Below are 18,471 nucleotides of genomic sequence, written 5' to 3'. Positions count from 1 at the left end.
CACACACACACACACACACACACACACACACACACACACACGCACAAAAAGTGGAAGTAAAAAAAAAGGTAAATGAATGTGTTGTATTGTAGTATGGCAAATTTGAAGTTTGAACTGCTGACAGAAAACACTTGTAAGTGAATAAATGTATTTTAATATTTCTGTTCTGTTTAAGCTGTACAGTTTTATTCATTATGTAAACATCACCACACTTAATTTAAAAATGTTCAGCCTTTCAGACAGTACCGATACTTTGACTATATACCAGCAATATATGACTATGTATAAAATCACATTGCATATTACTGTCACTTTTAAATACACATTTTAGAAATGCTAATGCCAAAATTATGATATGTGTATCATGTTATTGAGCATGTTTTTTTTCAATATCTATGACCAATAAAGTCACAGTTTCTTTTAAGTAAATCTTTGATTAAGTTATCTCTGCTAACCCCCATAACTAAGTTCATTGTATGTACATTCATTGGTTTTAAAATGCATTTCCTGTATCTTTAACTGAAATTATCCACAGCCTCCCTAAAATCACAATGATCTTAACTTATACCTTTTAGTAATCTTTATAATACTGGCCCTGATTTCTTTTGTTTTTGCACAGTAAATTATTGGATTGACAAAAGAAGGCATGACATTTTGGACTATTGCAGCTGAAGTGCGTACTTGTTCAGAAAATCCTGTTACTGAATAAGAAATTAAGACAAAGGCTAGAGCCACGTAGAAAACACCTATAACAAGAAGATGGCTGGCACAAGTAGAGAAAGCTTTCTTTCGACCTTCAGCAGAAGTTATTCTTAATACTGCAACAATTATCTTTCCATAAGAAAACAGAACAGGAAAAACCTGAATGCCAACAAATATTAAGGCAACAATTTTATCAAGTCTATATTGGCTTGAGATATCAGCACAAGCTAGTAATGCAATGGCCATATAATCACAACAAAAATATTCAATTCTGTTTAGTTCACAGAATGGAATCCTCAATACAGTGTATACATAGCAGGCAGCATAAGTACTTCCTATTGTCCAGCATAAAGCACATAACATGAAGGCATGCTTTATGGTCATGACACTGTTGTAATGCAATGGGTTGCATATGGCCTGGTACCTGTCATAAGACATGACTACCAAGGTGAAACCTTCTGCTAGTAAAAAAGCAAGATACAAGGCCATCTGTGCAATGCATGGAATGAAAGCAATAGAACCATCCTCAGTTATTAAATAGTGCAACATTTGTGGTATGGTAACAGAAGGAATAAGAACATCTAGGAAAGCAAGGTTACAAATAAACAGGTACATTGGGGAGTACAGAGCATGGTCAGATTTTATTACAATGATGAAAACAAAATTCTCTGCAACTGTAATGATGTACATGACAAGAAAAAACACAAATAGGGTAGCTCTTGATGTTGTGTCTTGGAGTCCAGGAATTCCTGCAATAACAAAATGTGTGAGAGAGGTGGCACTGTGATTCCATTTGTCCATATCAATGGATTTGTCTCCCTAGAAGAGAAAACAATCATCATTAATTAATAGTACCTCAGTGTCAGCAGACATTTGTCAAAATCAACTAGGGAAGATACATTTGAGTTAATTTATTTTTGTTAGCTGAACATTTGTTACCTAATATGTGCTCGTTTATGTATCTGGTTGATGTATGTGTTGCACTTCAGACTGGAAATGTTTTTCCGTCAATACATAAATTAAATAGATAATAACACAGTAGGTAGAAAAAGATAGAAGACAATGCACAGTAAGACATTATCAGTGTAAAAAAAAAAAAAAAACTGCAAGTAAATAGCACATATACAACAGACAAATGCTGGCAAGACTGGACATTGTTTAAAATCCATTCAGCAAGGCAGAGGCTGCCTAGTGTATAAACATTTAAGAAGAACAGATTCATATTGTAGAATTAGGCCATTCAGAATATATTATTAATAGGTACAATGAATAACTACAAAACAGTTGTTAAAAAGGGCATGATTTTGTGCTTGGTATAATGCTTGAAGTGAAGTACAACACTTGCACAATATATTTTTCTGAATTTACATTAACCTAAGGGATTTAATAATGTCCATGGACTTTTAATTACTATAAGAGATTATCCTGGACAAAAATGTTTTAAAATGCTTCATACGTTTAATGGACTAATTGCTGCTTGTGTCTGACTGAAAACTGTCTTTTAACCACAAATTAAACATTTCTGGTTTATGTGTTACTGTTTAAGAAACCTTGAAGGCTTACTAGTCAAAGTGTTACTTTCCTTATACTTTGCTGGAATAAAAGTTATATTTTAACTGAAAGCTTCCTAGAATTCCACTGTGTCATTATCATGATTGTTATTAGTTATTGGTGTCGTCTTGGTAAAAAGTGTCTGTGCCCAAGCATACCTTTCTGCCTTTCAATATAAATCATCTGTGGATCAACCATAATCTTGATCACATATATCCTGCCTGCCAAGTACTGCCACCTTTCCCTATCGCTTCCATATCTTCCTGTCCTCTTTCTTGTAATATCCCCATTCTTATTTACATTGTTATAACCATCCTGAAATCTCTAAATTCCAGATACTTTGTTCTATGACAACTTTCCTCTCTTTAAATTCTAACCAGATTAACCTTTAAATATGTCAAACTCCTGCATCAGCAGCCCTGTCACTCCCTATATGTCATCTACCACAAGAAAACAATTGTGTGAATATTCAAAAGTAAGTGCTTTGCTTGTCCATCCTTTTTGTTTCTAAAAAGCTCATCCTTACACTTTCTGCTGGTACCTCCATTAACAACAGGCAAAGACCAGGTCAGAACAGTTATCTCTCCCTCAACGCCACCATGTCTATATATATATAAAAAAAAAAAAAACACTTTCTCACACTATCTATAAATCCCAGTAGTACATATCACTATTCTATTCACAGGTGCTCACTTGTAAGTCCAAATTTCCCTCTTTCTACCTCAAATTATATATATGACTTGAGTCTCATTTTGCTGCACGCTAGACCTCTTATGAGATCTACAGGATGCTGCTTTGGGCTCTCTTGGCTTTCTCTTTCAGTTTGTTGGTGTCCTTACTTAACACTGACTCCTTCATAAGACAATCCAAACAGTCTTATCTTTCTTAAATAAAATATTCACAATCTCCCTTCATTTCTCAACCCTTCTCCCTAAGTTCATACCACTCCTCACAAAAAATCACCCATACTGTCTCTCATTTCCTTCTCATTTAACATCTTCTACTCATGCCTGGTTCACTTTCCATGTTAAATATTTGCTTGCTGGTCTTTCCCAAATTATACATTTTATGTCCTTTTGGCATACACCTTGCTAATTCACGCATACTTCTCTTTTTCTCACTGATATCTTTCTCCTTACTCCCCTTTCACTTTCTTCTATAGATATACCAGTTTCTTTTCTGTTCCTGTTCCTCTTTCTTCCTGCCTCCTCTTCTTTCTCTGTCCTCATCCTGTTACAGTGTTCCCATTGCTGCAACCTTTGTTTCATTCTCCAAATAATTCCCAACTCTTCTTGGTCCCTTCTCATTCCAGTCCTGTAAAATCGTTATTGCTTCACCTTAAATGCCTTGCCTTTCAGCTCATCTACCCTTCCATTTGCACTGTATCATCTCCATCTTCTCCCTCTTTCTTCATGAATGAATTTAGTTATCATTGACAACACTCTACATTTTTTTCACAGCTTGCTCTTAAGGTAACCTAGTCTTCTACAGCAGGAACCTATGTAGTAGGCTGCCACAGTTTTTGTTTCATCCTTAATAAAAGTTTATTCCTTTTTATGTGCATATCTCTCCCTGCATGCATCTACTCACTGTAACTCTGACATTGTTGTTAACTCCATCTTCCTTCTCTTTTTACATTCCACATTTCAGAACAACCTGTCCTTCTCTGGAAGTGATGTAAATGATAATTTCTTACCATTTCCACCTTGTTAGAGCCCTTCATACTCTAAAACATGTTGAATAGTCCATTGTAATCTATCACAGAACTTAGACCCTGTTTCCTATTAGTTTACAGCTCCAGTCTATTTATTGTTGCCTGCCTAGTCATTACTATCAATCCTTTCATGAATCAAAATGGCTAATCCTGTCTCTGCCACAGGAGTCACCTCTTCTCAGGGGAAATATTCATTTTAGCGTTTACCCTTTTTTTCCCTTCATCTTTCTCTTTCTCTATTTGACCCTAATTTCTTGCCTTGACAAAAACCCTTACTCTCATTCTCGGTCATGAAAAATGCCCCTATATTCCATGTCACAACCATTTCAGTTTTCTTCTCCCATCTCCCGGTTTCAATTTGCATCTCCCTTCTTATTAAGCTGCACAGGCATAAATTATTTTAAACTCCAATGACCCGGACAAGAACCTCTGCCTTTGGACACTAAGATACATTAATTTATCCCTCCTAATCTGGACAATTTAGACACTCTGCTAAAATCTCTATAGTAGACCAAGTCTCTTCGTCAACTTTTATACAACCTCCCTCCACTCTGTTTATTTTTTCATTCATTTTTCCTTCATAACTTTCCCCATCATTCTTTCTATCATAACTCTTCCACTGCTCCTCCTGTTTGTGCAGATCAACATACCTGTTATGAGGAATATTTGAACTTCATGTCAGTCTCCATTTACATTATGTGACAAATCTCTTCCATTGTACCTTCAACCCTTTTTACTTTGTGTTTATCAGTGCTTGTGCAAGCATATTGCCACAGTGTTCCAGTCTATCTCTGTGGTCAGTCTAAGTATTTGTTATTTTCATTTATCTTCAGCAGAGCATCCTGTACACATCTTTTGTCTTATAATAGCTTATTCTCCTTTCTCTTCTGTTGAATAAATGAAGACAAATTTTATCATGTTTATATAGAAGGCCCCCATTTTATCATTTCTCTTCTGCTCCATAATATGTCCACCTTCCAGTCATACCCATCTGCGCTTATCTCATTAATAACAAACCTTGCTTTACTTTATATTTTACCTTACATCATGGAAAACACAGTGCCAATGACCAGTATATGTTTTGTCTGTCATATTCACTCTCTTTTACCCTTTCCAAGAAGGAAGACCTTATATCATATAATATGCCTGTGTGTGCGCTTGTTTCCCACCTTTCCTGTAACTAGTCTAGTTCAGATACAGATTTATTGTATCCAGGACTGTTCGTAAACTTCTGAGCCCCCCAAGCCTTTCTGTGTTGGATGGAAGCCTTCTAGCTTATCAGTGGGAGTGGTAAGCACTAGGTAGCCAATCTACCACAAGAGTGTTTTTTGGCCCAGAAATTGTAGTTTATTGGCCGTTTGGACAGTTTTTCCATCTCTTTCAACTTTCTGGTTTAAAAGCCCGCATTTGTGCTTGTTTCCCACCTTTCCTGTAACTAGTCTAGTCCAGATACAGATTTGTTGTATCCAGGACTGTTTGTAAACTTCTGAGCCCCCCCAAGTCTTTCTATGTTGGAGGTAAGTCTTCTAGCTTATCAGTAGGAGTGGCAAGCATTATGTAGCCTATCTACCATGAGTGGGTTTCTGGCCCAGAAATTGTAGTTTATTGGCCTTTTGAGTAGTTTTTCCATCTCTTTCAACTTTCTGGTTTAAAAGCCCATGTTTGCGCTTGTTTTCCATCTTTCCTGTAACTAGCCTACTCCAGATACAGATTTGCTTTATCCAGGACTGTTTGTAAGCTTCTGAGCCCCCTAAGCCTTTCTGTGTTGGAGGGAAGCATTCTAGCTTATCAGTGGGAGTGGTAATCACTAAGTAGCCTATCTACCACAAAATCCAGGTACAAATTCTTAGGTTTAGCGCTTGAATTTGCTTATTCGTGCTCAGCACATGTTCAGAACTTGCTGTTAGCACTAAATAAGTTACAAATTACTATAGCATTCAACCTTTATCTTTACCTAGAGGAAAAAAAAAGCTTTTGTACTTACTTTCCTCACTTGCTTAGAGAAAAACAGCTCTTATACTCACTTTCCTCACTTGTCTAGAGGAAAGTAGTTTTTTATTCAGGCATGTCCAAGGTTCAGCTCCCAGTGTTCTCTCCTGTCTATCTGATGAATCTGGCCATCTTGGGGAAATGTAGCAATTGCCTCATGTACACAGACAACCCTCTCCTCCTACCACCCAACACCACAACCTGTGAGAGATGCACTTATCTAGCCAAACTGGCGGGAAAGCACTCTCCAACCAAGACTGAACTTAACAGTCAAGAGGAGGAGGTAAACACTTGCACCACACCACACTCATCACATAGTCCCACTAAACCTACACCACCAAAATCTACACACAGAAACACAAAAACATTCACAGAGACTCTCAATAATAATCTGCTCAAGCAACAGAGACATTCAAAGCAGAAATGCAAGCGACCTCCACCCTGCAACACAACCCAAATGACACATAGCCCACAGACGCAGTGTGCCAATAAACCACAGCTCATAAGGCAAAACAACGTACACACCACAATAGTCATAGGGGACTCTATAGTCAGGCACACTGATGTCCCACTCACCAGGCTAAACAAGGAGAAGGTTACTGCCAGCTGCCTCTCAGGTGCCAGGTTCTGCAACATAACTCATGCACTCAGGTCACTCCACAACAAGTACATATATGACTCTGTCATTGTCCATGTTGGTGTGAATGACCTGAGACATACCTTGCTGGACTACATGAAAAGAGACATGGAAGAGCTCTCCGATCTTGTAGCCCAGGCAGGTATGACCCTAGCCCTGAGTTGCATCCTGCCATTGCCCCAGAATTATACCGCAGTACAAGGACAAAATGATTGACTTCAACAATTGACTAAGCTTTGGTGTCATTCTAAGGGGATCCAGTATCTGTCTGCCTGGGACGACAAGGTCAAAAGACCATGCTACTTTGCTAGAGATGGCCTGCACCTGTCACACATGGGATTCCGGATACTGGCTAAGAGTCTTGCCACCCCTATAGTGCTTTTTTTAGGCAAGGTTCAAATGACAAATTCACCACCATAACAGGAATAGGCAAGCAAAAACTGAGGGTAATTCTACTCAATGCTAGAAGTCTAAATCTCAAAATGCACTCACTCGGGGCACTCCTTAAAATGGAGAACATCGATATCTGTGCAGTGACTGAGACCTGGCAAAAGGCTCTAGAGAGCACCCCTGCATTACCAGGCTATAACGCATACCACACTTTTTGGCAATCTAACCTGGATCAGAACACCAAAGGAGGAGGTGTGTCCATATTCATTAAGGATATCCACACCTCCAGGCTAGTTGCACAGCATAATGCATCCGAGGTTATCCAAGTACTACTAACTCTGGGAAAAACTGCCATCCAAATTGTAGCTTGCTACAGATCCCCCACCATGCCCCAGGATTCCCACTCCTCTTTTCTTAATATACTGGAAAATATTAGGGTTCAACCAAACACCCTAATAATGGGTGATATTAACTATCCCGCAATTAACTGGGAAAACTACTCATGTACCAACTCCTTCACTCAATGCTTTCTGGAATTCATAAATTCCAATGCCCTGGATCAACTTATCCACTCCCCCACCTGGGGCAACAATATCCTAGACCAAGTCATTACCAACATGAGTGACTGGTGTTCCACACCTGAAATTAACTACTCATTGTTCAGATCCAACCATAAGCTAATCACCCTAGATATCCGCATCCCGAACCCACCATTAAGGAAACCATGGTAAAAAAATTTCACCAAATACAACTTCATGCTTCTTAAGACAGAAGTGGTGAACTTCATGACACCCATGCAGATGGAAAATACAGTTACAACTGATGAATGCTACACAAGGGCACTCTATAAGCACTTACACGAGTGCATGTATCGTGCTATCTCAAACAGAACCAAGATACTAGCCTTCAAAAAAAGGAAGCCAATCTGGTGGTGCCCTGCCATAAACAAACTCTACAAAAGAAGGAAGAAACTGTTGCAAAAGAGAGTAAAATCCCATGAGTGGAGGAGTTCCCTGGTCAGCGTCAGTAAGAAACTGAGATCCCTTATAAGATCCTCCAAAGCTAGCTATGAAAACAAAATCACCACTAATTCTAAGGGCAACCACAAAGCATTCTATCGCTATGTCAAGAATCTCAATGGCAACACCTAGATCTGCTTGGAGTTACAGCACAATGGCACAAAAATTACGGAACCAACTGATATTGCCAACATCCTGGCAGATAGGTTCAGTGTCAACTTTACTCCCCCTCACCCCCTAAAGGGCCAATATCTATACAAGAAGAATGCAGAGTCCCTGTAATCACATCTATGCAGGTAAAAGCTGCACTCTCTAAAACCAAAAACACAGCATCCATGGGACCGGACAACATCCCAGGCTGTGTTTTCCATGAACTTCAGAACCAACTGGTTCCCCACCTAAGCACCATGTTCAATCAGTCATACATCAGGCTTTGTGCTCACTGAATTGTGCACAGCAACAGTTATCCAACTCCACAAAGGGGGAGCCACTACTGATCCTGGGAACTATCGCCCTATTAGCCTGATGAACCTGGTCTGCAAGGGCATGGAATGTATCATCATGGAACTCATAAACAAAGACATTGGTAACCTCCAAACTCTGGACCCCACCCAGTTCTGGTTTGTGAAAGGCAGATCATGCCTTCTGAACCTTATCAACTTCTTTGAGGCAGTCACCAAAACCATAGATGAGGGTAAGGTGATTTACACAGCCTGTCTTGACCTCACCAAGGCTTTCAACACCATCCCCCATTCTGGGATTATAGCTAAACTCACTAACCTAGGTATAAATTCCTACATCTAAGATGGGTTGCCAACTGGCTCACTGACAGAACCCACACTGTAAAAGTTGCAGACTCCAAATCTGACTTCAAACCAGTGACAAGGGGAGAATCAAGGGTTCAGTCCTGGGACCTCTCCTGTTTGGTATCTACTTCTCTGAAGTACAGGCTAACACAGAAGGCCTCTGGCTAACAAAGTTTGCAGATGACTGCAAACTAGGAGCTATAGTCAAGTCCACAAATGATGTGAACATCCTGCAGAAGGGCCTCACTGAGACAGATGCCTGGTGTCAGAGGCATGACCTCAAGCTCAATGCCAAAAAGTGTATTGTCATCCCCTTTGGTAAAAATTCTGTACCCATGAGCTACCACATAAATGGCAGTCTACTTAGTGCCAAATGTGTGATAAGAGACCTTGGGACCCAGGTGGACAGTAGTCTCTCCTTTAATAATCACATCACCACAGTAGTCAGGAAATCCTTCTATGTGGCACACCACATCACAAAAGGGTTCTCATCCAGGAAAAAAGAAGTCATTGTTCTCCTCTACCCAGCACTCGTTAGACCCATTATAGAGTACAACGCCCCTTTTGCAATGTACCTCACAAGACATCTGCAGCAGCTGTAAAGGCCACAGAAGTCTAAGAAAAACACATTGGTTACACACAGCAGATGTCTTTAATAAAACAAGTAGAAGTAGTAAGCGCTTTCACAGACACACGCCGCTTCATCAGACTAACAATCTCCATGAACTGCCTCACATTTAAAAGGACATAGCAATTACAAATGGACCAATCCACAAAATGTAACTAATTAAAACAGCAGTGACACTGTAAAACACACATCTTATACATGTTACTATAAATGCATGCCTAAATCAATGAATAGATATAAAATGTATATATATATATATATATATATATATATATATATATATATATATATACATACATAAAAAAGGCATAATAAATCTATGATAACCATATAATACCATTGTAAAAAATATGTACATTAAAAAATGTATCGTACGTAGTAAATATATAATATGATACAAATATGTGAGTATACTGCAATTTAAGACTTTATAAAAAATACATCATTTAATGCTTAAGAGCTTTATCTCTTAAGAACGGTTTGAGGGATACCTTACTGCTGAGACCAGGTGGTTTATCAGCTTGGAATAATAGTATCTATTTCTGTTCTATAGGTTCGGTACTATTGTTCAAATTGCCCCCTCTCTTATTCACAGAAACAATCTTCAACACCAGAAACTTAAATATATGTGTGGAACATTCTCTCTGTGCATGCATAGCCAATGCACTACTCTATTTAACATTCTTGATGTCTCTCAGGTGTTCTAATATCCTATCTTTTAGAAGTCGATTAGTCTTGCCTATGTAAAAGGCAAAACATACTACACAATAGCTGAACTACACCACATTCTTAGTGTGGCAATCAGCATAAAAGTTGGCTTCTATTACAAATCCCATATGTGGATGTATAAATTGTCTACCAATATAAATATGGGAACAAGCTATGCATCTCCTGCAAGAGTAAGTACCGAGTCTATCTGATTGGATGTGCTTATGGGTGCCTACTGCCTTATAGCAGGGGTGACTTTTCAAAGTTCTGTTGTTCTTAACTGTAAAATGTGGTTTGTCTCCTACAACTCCACTCAATTCCTTAACACTAGATAAACTGTCCCAGTTATTCTTAATAACATCACTGCTGCTTTAATTAACTACATTTTGTGTATTGGTCCATTTGTAATTGTTATGTCCTTTTAAATGTGAGGCAGTTCATGAAGATTGTTAGTCTGATGAAGTGGCGTGTGTCCATGAAAGTGCTTACTACTTCTACTTGTTTTATTAAAGACATCTGCTGTGTGCAACCAACGTGTTTTTCTTAGAATTTTGAATCCTTCTACTTGTTGGTTGCTTTATCCGGTGGTGAGGAATTGTTTTATTTTGTAAAGTCACAGAAGTACTTCACAAAGAGGATTACTGGCCTCAAACGGATGCCCTACACTGACTGTCTCAAAAAACTCCACCATTACTCCATAGCATATCGCCTACTCTGAGGAGATCTCTGCCTAACATATAACGCTATGTCAAACCCAGAGCTGTTGGACATGCTATACCTAAAGAAATCCCATTCCCTCTGAGCTACAAACTCTAGGGACTTAAACCCTGTCACCACAATAAACAGGACATGCTGGAGGGATAGATTCCTCTCCCAGAGACTTCCTATACTCTGAAACAAGCTGCCTATCTATGTCAAGCAAAGTTCCTCATTAGCACTCTTCAAGAAAAATCTTGACGAGTGGATGGGAAATAGGAAATACACCCCGGGGATCACTTCTGTGTCTCTGCTCAACAGAGGCACAGGAAATTAACTTTCTTGGGTGGCGAAAGCCAGGGAACCTTGTTGGCTAGGTTTACTTTGGTCCTTGGGGGAATGTTGTGAATTTTTAGGTTGTGCAACGATAAGGAAACTTTGAAAATTGAGCTGGATGAAACTAAGAAGATGTTCAAAATGAGAGGATATAACATGTTGGACATACAGGAAGTTGAAAGTAGGGTATGGAAAGAATTAGAAAAGTTGAGACAAGTTAAGAAGAGTAGGGGAATGATTAATGCATATATGAATGAAAATAGATATAAAAAAATAGAGCCTATATATCTTGTAAGTGGTTATAATATTAAAAGTAAGGAGTTTAAAAATTTAATAGAACATTATTGGGAATATTTAATACAAGTGTTGGCAAGTATCTTGCCATATAGACCATTTTTCTCTTACAGCAGGGGAAAAAATCTGAAAGATATGGTTGTGCATGGTAGTTTTATTATGCCAATGATATAATTAATTACAGCACCCTATATTAAGGGAACAATAACTTGTGGTGATTGTAGGGTTTGTACACATATAGTATCCAGTTTAAAGTATATAAATAATATTAAGTTTGAATCTAGGAGTGTGTTTACATGCAGATGTAAGGGGGTTATATATGCATTGAGGTGTCCCTGTCAAATGTACTACATAGGTGAAACAAAAAGAGAATTCCACATAAGATGTATGGAACATCTAAGGGACATAAAAAATTGTAGGGTAGAAAAAACGGTTGCAACACATTTTAAAATGTTTCATGATAGCAATGTTGATTTCTTAGAATGTACAATTTTAGAACAAATTGACAGTATGAATATTAATGATGAATTGTTAAAACAGAAATGAATGTATAAAGAAACTGTTTATATTTTGAAATATGGTACAATGATTCCAAAAGGCTTGAACAACGATTTAAATTGGAAGTGTTTGCTTTAAGAAATATTTTATGAGATAATTGATAGATTGGTAGTAATTAAGAAGGTGCTATAGAAGAATGGTTATTTTGTATGTGTTTTATTCCATGAAGGTATTTTTACCAAGGCGGTAGACTAAAGGATTGTTTCAGTGGCTGTTTTCTTTGTTTGGAGTCCTACACATTGGTATCCTGCTGTATTCAGGAGTGGAGAGGAGAGGTGTTGTTGAGAATTGCTTAGGCCCTTGGGCTGATAGCCTAGTACCTTAGCTTTGAACCTATGAACCTATGAACCTATAATATATCTGAACATTGTAAAAACAAAAGGATGGCAGTGCAGTACAGAATGCTCCATTTTATTCCTTGCTCTTTCTTTCTCTCCATGAAGTTTAAAAGTAATATAGGTATGTGCTGCCACCTTCCCAATTCTTCTATAATCATTCAAATTTTCTCCAATGCCTTTTCCTGAGCAACTTTCCATGGAGCTCTCCCGCACACTACGTTCACTTCTTTTAATCCACCTCCACATCCTTTCACTCATTTTTCCCCAGTTATCCTCCATAGTTGACTATCCAGGCACTAGCTACTGCCACTCCCTGCATTTGCTTACTTTACTGATTTTCTGTACCATCTCCTTCTAACTTTAGCTTTCTCTTTTATGTCCTCTTTGTGCTTCTTGTTTTGAGCCTCCCCCCCCCACCTTCACCCCTTCCTGTAGTAAGGAAAATAAACTGCTGAAATCTTATATTCAACACATATTTCTTCTTTGGTGTCTTAATTCATTCACTTTTAATTTCCATACGTTTGACTTCTCGACTATCCCATCGGCGTTCAACATGTCTGTCTAATTACTTTTGTTTTTGCTCTTCATCTGATTATCTCCTGAAATTCTCTTCCTTGTTTTCAGTCTTGTTGCTGCATGCTTGCCTACATTGTCTGAACCTGTGTACTGCTTTTCTTCTCATAGATTCATAGGTAAGTAGTAGGCTAGCTACCCTTGTTGGCCATTTTAAGCATAGAACATTTTCCTTTTTTTATCTTGAAAGTAACCTCCCCCATTTGGTTATAGATTGGCTTTACCCAGCCCATGGCCAATAATTATATATTACCACAAACAAAATAACTGCCATCAAAACATAGAAAATCTGAGTGGACCCATGCAATAGACAAAGCATTTAGGAGCTGTATCTGTCCATTAGTAATACAGATGGGGTAGAAAGGGGTAAATTTCATGTTTCTCATCCATAGATCTAAGATGCAATTGAAAATAGTCAGGGTGAACTTTATTTTATTTGGATGAGAAGTCGGTTCCATAGAAGCGGTATCATCTGTGAAATATACTCAGTTCAGATGTCCTCTTATTTCATTTCTCCCAGCCTTAATCCACTCCACCTTCTTCTTCATGTCTTAGTATTATTATTAATATCTTTGCAATATGTCTTCATTTCCACCCAAGCGTATAAACATTAATTTTTATTTTTTAGTTTGATTCTTCCTTACCTGCCTCTGCTGCTCATCCATTTACTGCTTACACTGCAACCCCCTTCTCATGGCTGCACTCTCCTTTTCATATACTACTACAACTCTGTCATGTTTCATGTACTATCTCCTTTACTCCAACTTGTACAAACATTTTCTGTTTTCATTGCTCAGCATCGTCTGTTTCTTCTTCTTCTGACTATCTGAAATGTTGCCTTCTGTCTGATATTGTCTCAGATAATCAATGGACCAGCAGTCCAAGCTCTGAATTTGATGAATCTCTCTCTCATTCTCATGCAGTTGTTATATACTCCATTCCCTTCCCAGTTTCAACTCCTCCTGATCATTAGAACATGTAAAAATGTGGTCAGTATTAAAAATTCCTTAGCGTTATTAATATTGTGTAGTTTCTAAGCATTGCTAATCAAGTATACCTGCAGCCAAGTCACATAGCATACTGTGGTGCCTCACCTCTTGTTAAGCAACTGCATGGCCATATGTACATGACATAAATAAGGGAGGGTTCTCAGCAAAGCAATTAACTGGTAGTGAGTGCACATGCACACAAGCATTCAAGTATGTAAATAAAAAGTACATAAGCAAAGCAAAGCCTAGCAACAAACAGACAATGAAAGATGGTGGTGTACAGTTCAGGGACTGAAATTATGGAGATGTTGAATGTTACTGGCAATGTGATTTGTGTAAACAGTTATAGAAATGTTCAGCATGAAAAAATGTTGTAGGACAGTACAGCCATTTAAGAGATTTTGAGTTATATATGGCTACACCTCTGAACTTTCCAATGCAAGAATACTTGACAAATACACACATAATGTACATACAAAGGCACAGACTTAGGCACATCATGTACATAGTGCTCCCATACATTGTAAAACTAGATAGAATAACAGTTGTGGCAGTAGTGTGCATTTTCCCAAGGGTATAAAGTCAGACACATAAAAGGTCTGTCATTACAGACTGCAGTACTCAAGGATATGCCAGACAACTACAAATGTCTGGGGGAAGAGCATACAACTTTTTATAGTTCATAAAGTGTGCAAGCTGTGAAACCCATAACATGAGAATTATGTACACAGGAGATGTGGCATATGTTAGTAAACCTGTATAGTAATACAACAAGACATACATACCTAACAGCAATGGAGTGTGAGACATGCACTCATAATATACCCCAAAGGTGATTTAGAAATGGAAGATGGATAGTTTCAAAGTGAGTCAATGCAGCATTGCAGTTGAAGCACTAGTACAGCCATACTGTGGTGTTAATGTGAGACATGGAGCACATCATAATGCAAGAGGTCACGGGAACACAACCAGTAACATTTCTCACATGTGCAAGATGATAGTAAAAAATAACAGTAGCAGACCTCAACAGAAGTGAACCCATACCTATCACACAATAAATTTAACTTACATGCTCCTTAACAAAGGTGGTAAGTGAAGCAGTCATGGCGCTAGTCCCACAGAACACAGTATACATCCTTACAGATTTACACAGTTCACTTACATAACCATTATTGACATGTATCCCCAACTGGCTATCACAGCAGCAGCATAAAACTCCAAAGAAATAAATTACATTATGATAAGAGAGGAGAGGCAACTTTATGAAGAACATACTGCCAATGGCTTGATAGGTAGCCCATTCACCTCTGCTGCTGGAACACCAGAAGGCTGTGAGTTCTACTCCAAGTGATTGGATTGAATTTATATATCTGGTGGCATAATGGATATTGCATAGTCTTTTGAGTTAGAATTGGATGTTCAAGTCCCACTTATGCTGATGAATCTTTATTCAGACCTGTTGATCTAGTGATTGTATTGGTGGCATTATGCTGATAATTTGAGTTCTGTTTATGTCTATCCTGGCTCACATATATAGGACAGGTAGCTAGGATTAGAGAGACCACTTCTACAAAGAGAATGATCACTAGCAGAGTTCTGCATGGCCCTGTGCTGGGTCCGCTCTTCGTTGGAATCTATTTCTAGGAAGTCAGTGCAAATGTCAAGGGCTTCTGGCTGACCAAGGTTACAGACGATTGCAAAGCAGTAGCAGTCATAAAATCCCCCCCCCCAAGATACTAACATTTCACAGATAGGTCTAACACAAACAATTGACTGGTGCCAAACCCATGGCTTAAAACTCAATGCCTAGAAATGTATGATAGCACCATTTGGGAAGTCTGCCACTCTGGGGAACTACTTCATTAATAAAACAACCCTAATGGTAGACTCAATAGTCATGAATTTGGGGAAACATATAGGTAGTAACCTGGCCATTGAACAAAATGTGTCTAAGTTTGTAAGAAAGTCATTCTATACCTCTTAATTTATAAGTAGGGACATGGCATCTAGTTCCATGTGGGTCATCATGCCACTGTATTCAGCCCTTATCAGATCCATCACTGAGTATAATGTGTCCCTCAACATGTACCTGACTAGGCGCATGCAGTAACTGGAGCATCCATAGAGGTTCTCGACAAAAAGAATACAGGGCATAAATACAATGTCCTGTACAATTAGCCACAAAGTCATATCTTTGTACTCTGTTTCCTACAGACTGCTGAGAGGTGATCTATGCCTGCCATGCAAGGTATCCTTGGATCACGCTTTGATTGAACTTTTGTATATCCACAGAACAATCAACATCATAACTATGAGATCTAAGGACAAAAACTTTGCTTATGACATAAATCTGACTAGTTAAAGGTACAGGTTGTATCTTAGAGAATTACCATTCTCTGGAATAGACTTCCCATCCATGTGAAGTGGAGCCCTTCTCTAACCATATTCAGGTGTAACCTGGACTAATGGATGGGAAATTGAAAATTCACCCCAGTTCTTCTACCCATGTTTCTGATGGACAGAGGCAACCATTAAATTATGCCCTAAGTAACATACATCTATTAAAATAATCTTTAAGGCGCAATAACTTGTGGGATACAGTTGGACTGCATGGCTAGGCTTATGAAGGCCCTAGTGGTCATTAGCCTAGAATACACCTAACTCATGGCACCAATGGAAGAGAAAAACTTTGGATGACATTTGAACCCTGCCAAGCTCACTAGCAGTTTTCAGACCACTGGAGTAGCAGGGCATACTACAGAAAGACTGGAGGCAGACATGAATGCAGTAGCACTTTGCTAGAGTATGGGACAGTTGCTATCAAACAAACAAAATGCATATACTTATGTGTTTGAATACGACTGTTAAATTATATATTCTCAACTGTAGGGTATAAGTAAGGCATCCTAAAAGAGTGCTCAAGACAGAGGTGGCTGCCAAATGCATTTCAGAGGAGTAGACAACCTGATATCAGGCATACATAATGAAATTACCTGTTTCCTGAATCATTACCTTTGACACTGATTATATCAATTCAGGGACAGACCCATAATTTGCCACAGTAGAAGCTGTTCAGAGGAGCTGTAAATACACAGGAGACATGCACACTTAGAATTAATGCCTAAGAATGTAAAATGCATATTGAAAATAAATGTAAGACAGGCGTGGATTGAAAGCCAACAGCCAATATATGAATTAGTGCATTATGTCAGTGTGGCACAGAATCTGTTAGATGAACATAGCATGCTAACACCATTTTGTACTTACATGACATAATTCCCATATAATAATGACCACATGTAAGATCAGCATGATTCACCCCTGCCTACCTAATTCATGCTCATATGAGTAGTGCACTATCTAATGACACCCCCAAAAGAAGTTATACACCACTGACAGAAGTTACCAGCAATTTATGTGTGAATGAATATGGCCATAATGAAAAGTGAACATGATGCATAGGGAATCAAAAAATACCCCCATGAAAGGGTCATATCAAGGAAAAATGTATCACAACTCATTTGTGAGATAAGTCATTGTTATCTATCACTAATTGTTTTGTGTACTGGTACAATATATACCAGCTGTGATTAGAAACCCTGTTTACCTAAATCATGGTCACATGATGTGTAATAGCTACTGACACCATAGAAGTATTGTATAGCAGTTGCGAGAAATTACACATTCATAGGGAGTATGACAAAACTACATTAGACTGAGAAGAGATATGAGCATTGTGCAAGAGATAACCATAACTGGTGGATCGCAACCCTCAACATACATTAAAGACAAATTGGAACATCACATAAGGGTGACAGTGAACTCTGGAAGTTGTGATAGTAGACATGAAAAATTTACAAGGCCTGTATCACTCTTGTTGTCCCCCATGCATTAATCCTAACCTCCATTGCTTGACAGGCAGCTACGCTGTTTCCAAAGGCATGCAGTTTTTGCCATAAAACGATAAATGATAATTATTGTGTCCCACATTTGAATAGAGATGCTGGTTTTGTGCTAAAGGTCATAGAATAACATTGTAAAACTGTGCATGCTAACAAAGAGGTACAGCACTTGGGGAATCAACATCTGCCACCTATCAAAACATGGTAAAGTATCGGAAATCATACCTGTTAAGTAAGCCACTCCTGCATGTCACCTTTCCTTTTCTTATACACACAACAGAGACAACAGACTGCTGGAGTTGAACAAATGCCCAGGTGACACAACATTTCTTAGACCTGTGCACTAGCTGCTGGTGGCATAGAAGAGGTCCTTTTGCATTTGTTAGAAGGCACACACTTGAAGGGTCAACATGAACAATGTGTTTGAATGCATATGTTCTCATTTAAAAGGGTGTAAGACACTTGGGGGATCAAAACCCTCCATCTGTGTAAATGTTTACACTGACTACAGTTGTACACCTCACATCTGTTGATTAAGCCTGTACTACTTGTTAGCATTTTCTTTTTTGTACACACTCATACTATGTACACACTGCTGGATTCAAACACCTGTCTACCTAACTCAACATTATCTAGAACTG

General features: G+C 38.5%; 1 protein-coding gene across 1 annotated transcript; it reads right to left on the bottom strand.

Moving 5' to 3' along the window:
* Positions 1 to 546: 546 nt before the first annotated feature.
* On the bottom strand, positions 547 to 1,503 carry LOC122810752 (olfactory receptor 6N2-like). Its single transcript, XM_044082314.1, has one exon. The coding sequence runs from the start codon at positions 1,501 to 1,503 to the stop codon at positions 547 to 549; it is 957 nt and encodes a 318-aa protein (XP_043938249.1).
* Between the last annotated feature and the right edge of the window lie 16,968 nt (positions 1,504 to 18,471).

Source organism: Protopterus annectens, chromosome 9.part0 (assembly GCF_019279795.1).
Source record: "Protopterus annectens isolate FY-2018-M chromosome 9.part0, PAN1.0, whole genome shotgun sequence".
NCBI classification, from domain to species: domain Eukaryota; kingdom Metazoa; phylum Chordata; order Ceratodontiformes; family Protopteridae; genus Protopterus; species Protopterus annectens.
This window is presented reverse-complemented; position numbering and strand designations above follow the sequence as displayed.

Bases quoted from the DNA above. Each gene is read 5' to 3' on its own strand.
- LOC122810752 (XM_044082314.1), bottom strand. From the start codon at position 1,503: ATGGACAAATGGAATCACAGTGCCACCTCTCTCACACATTTTGTTATT.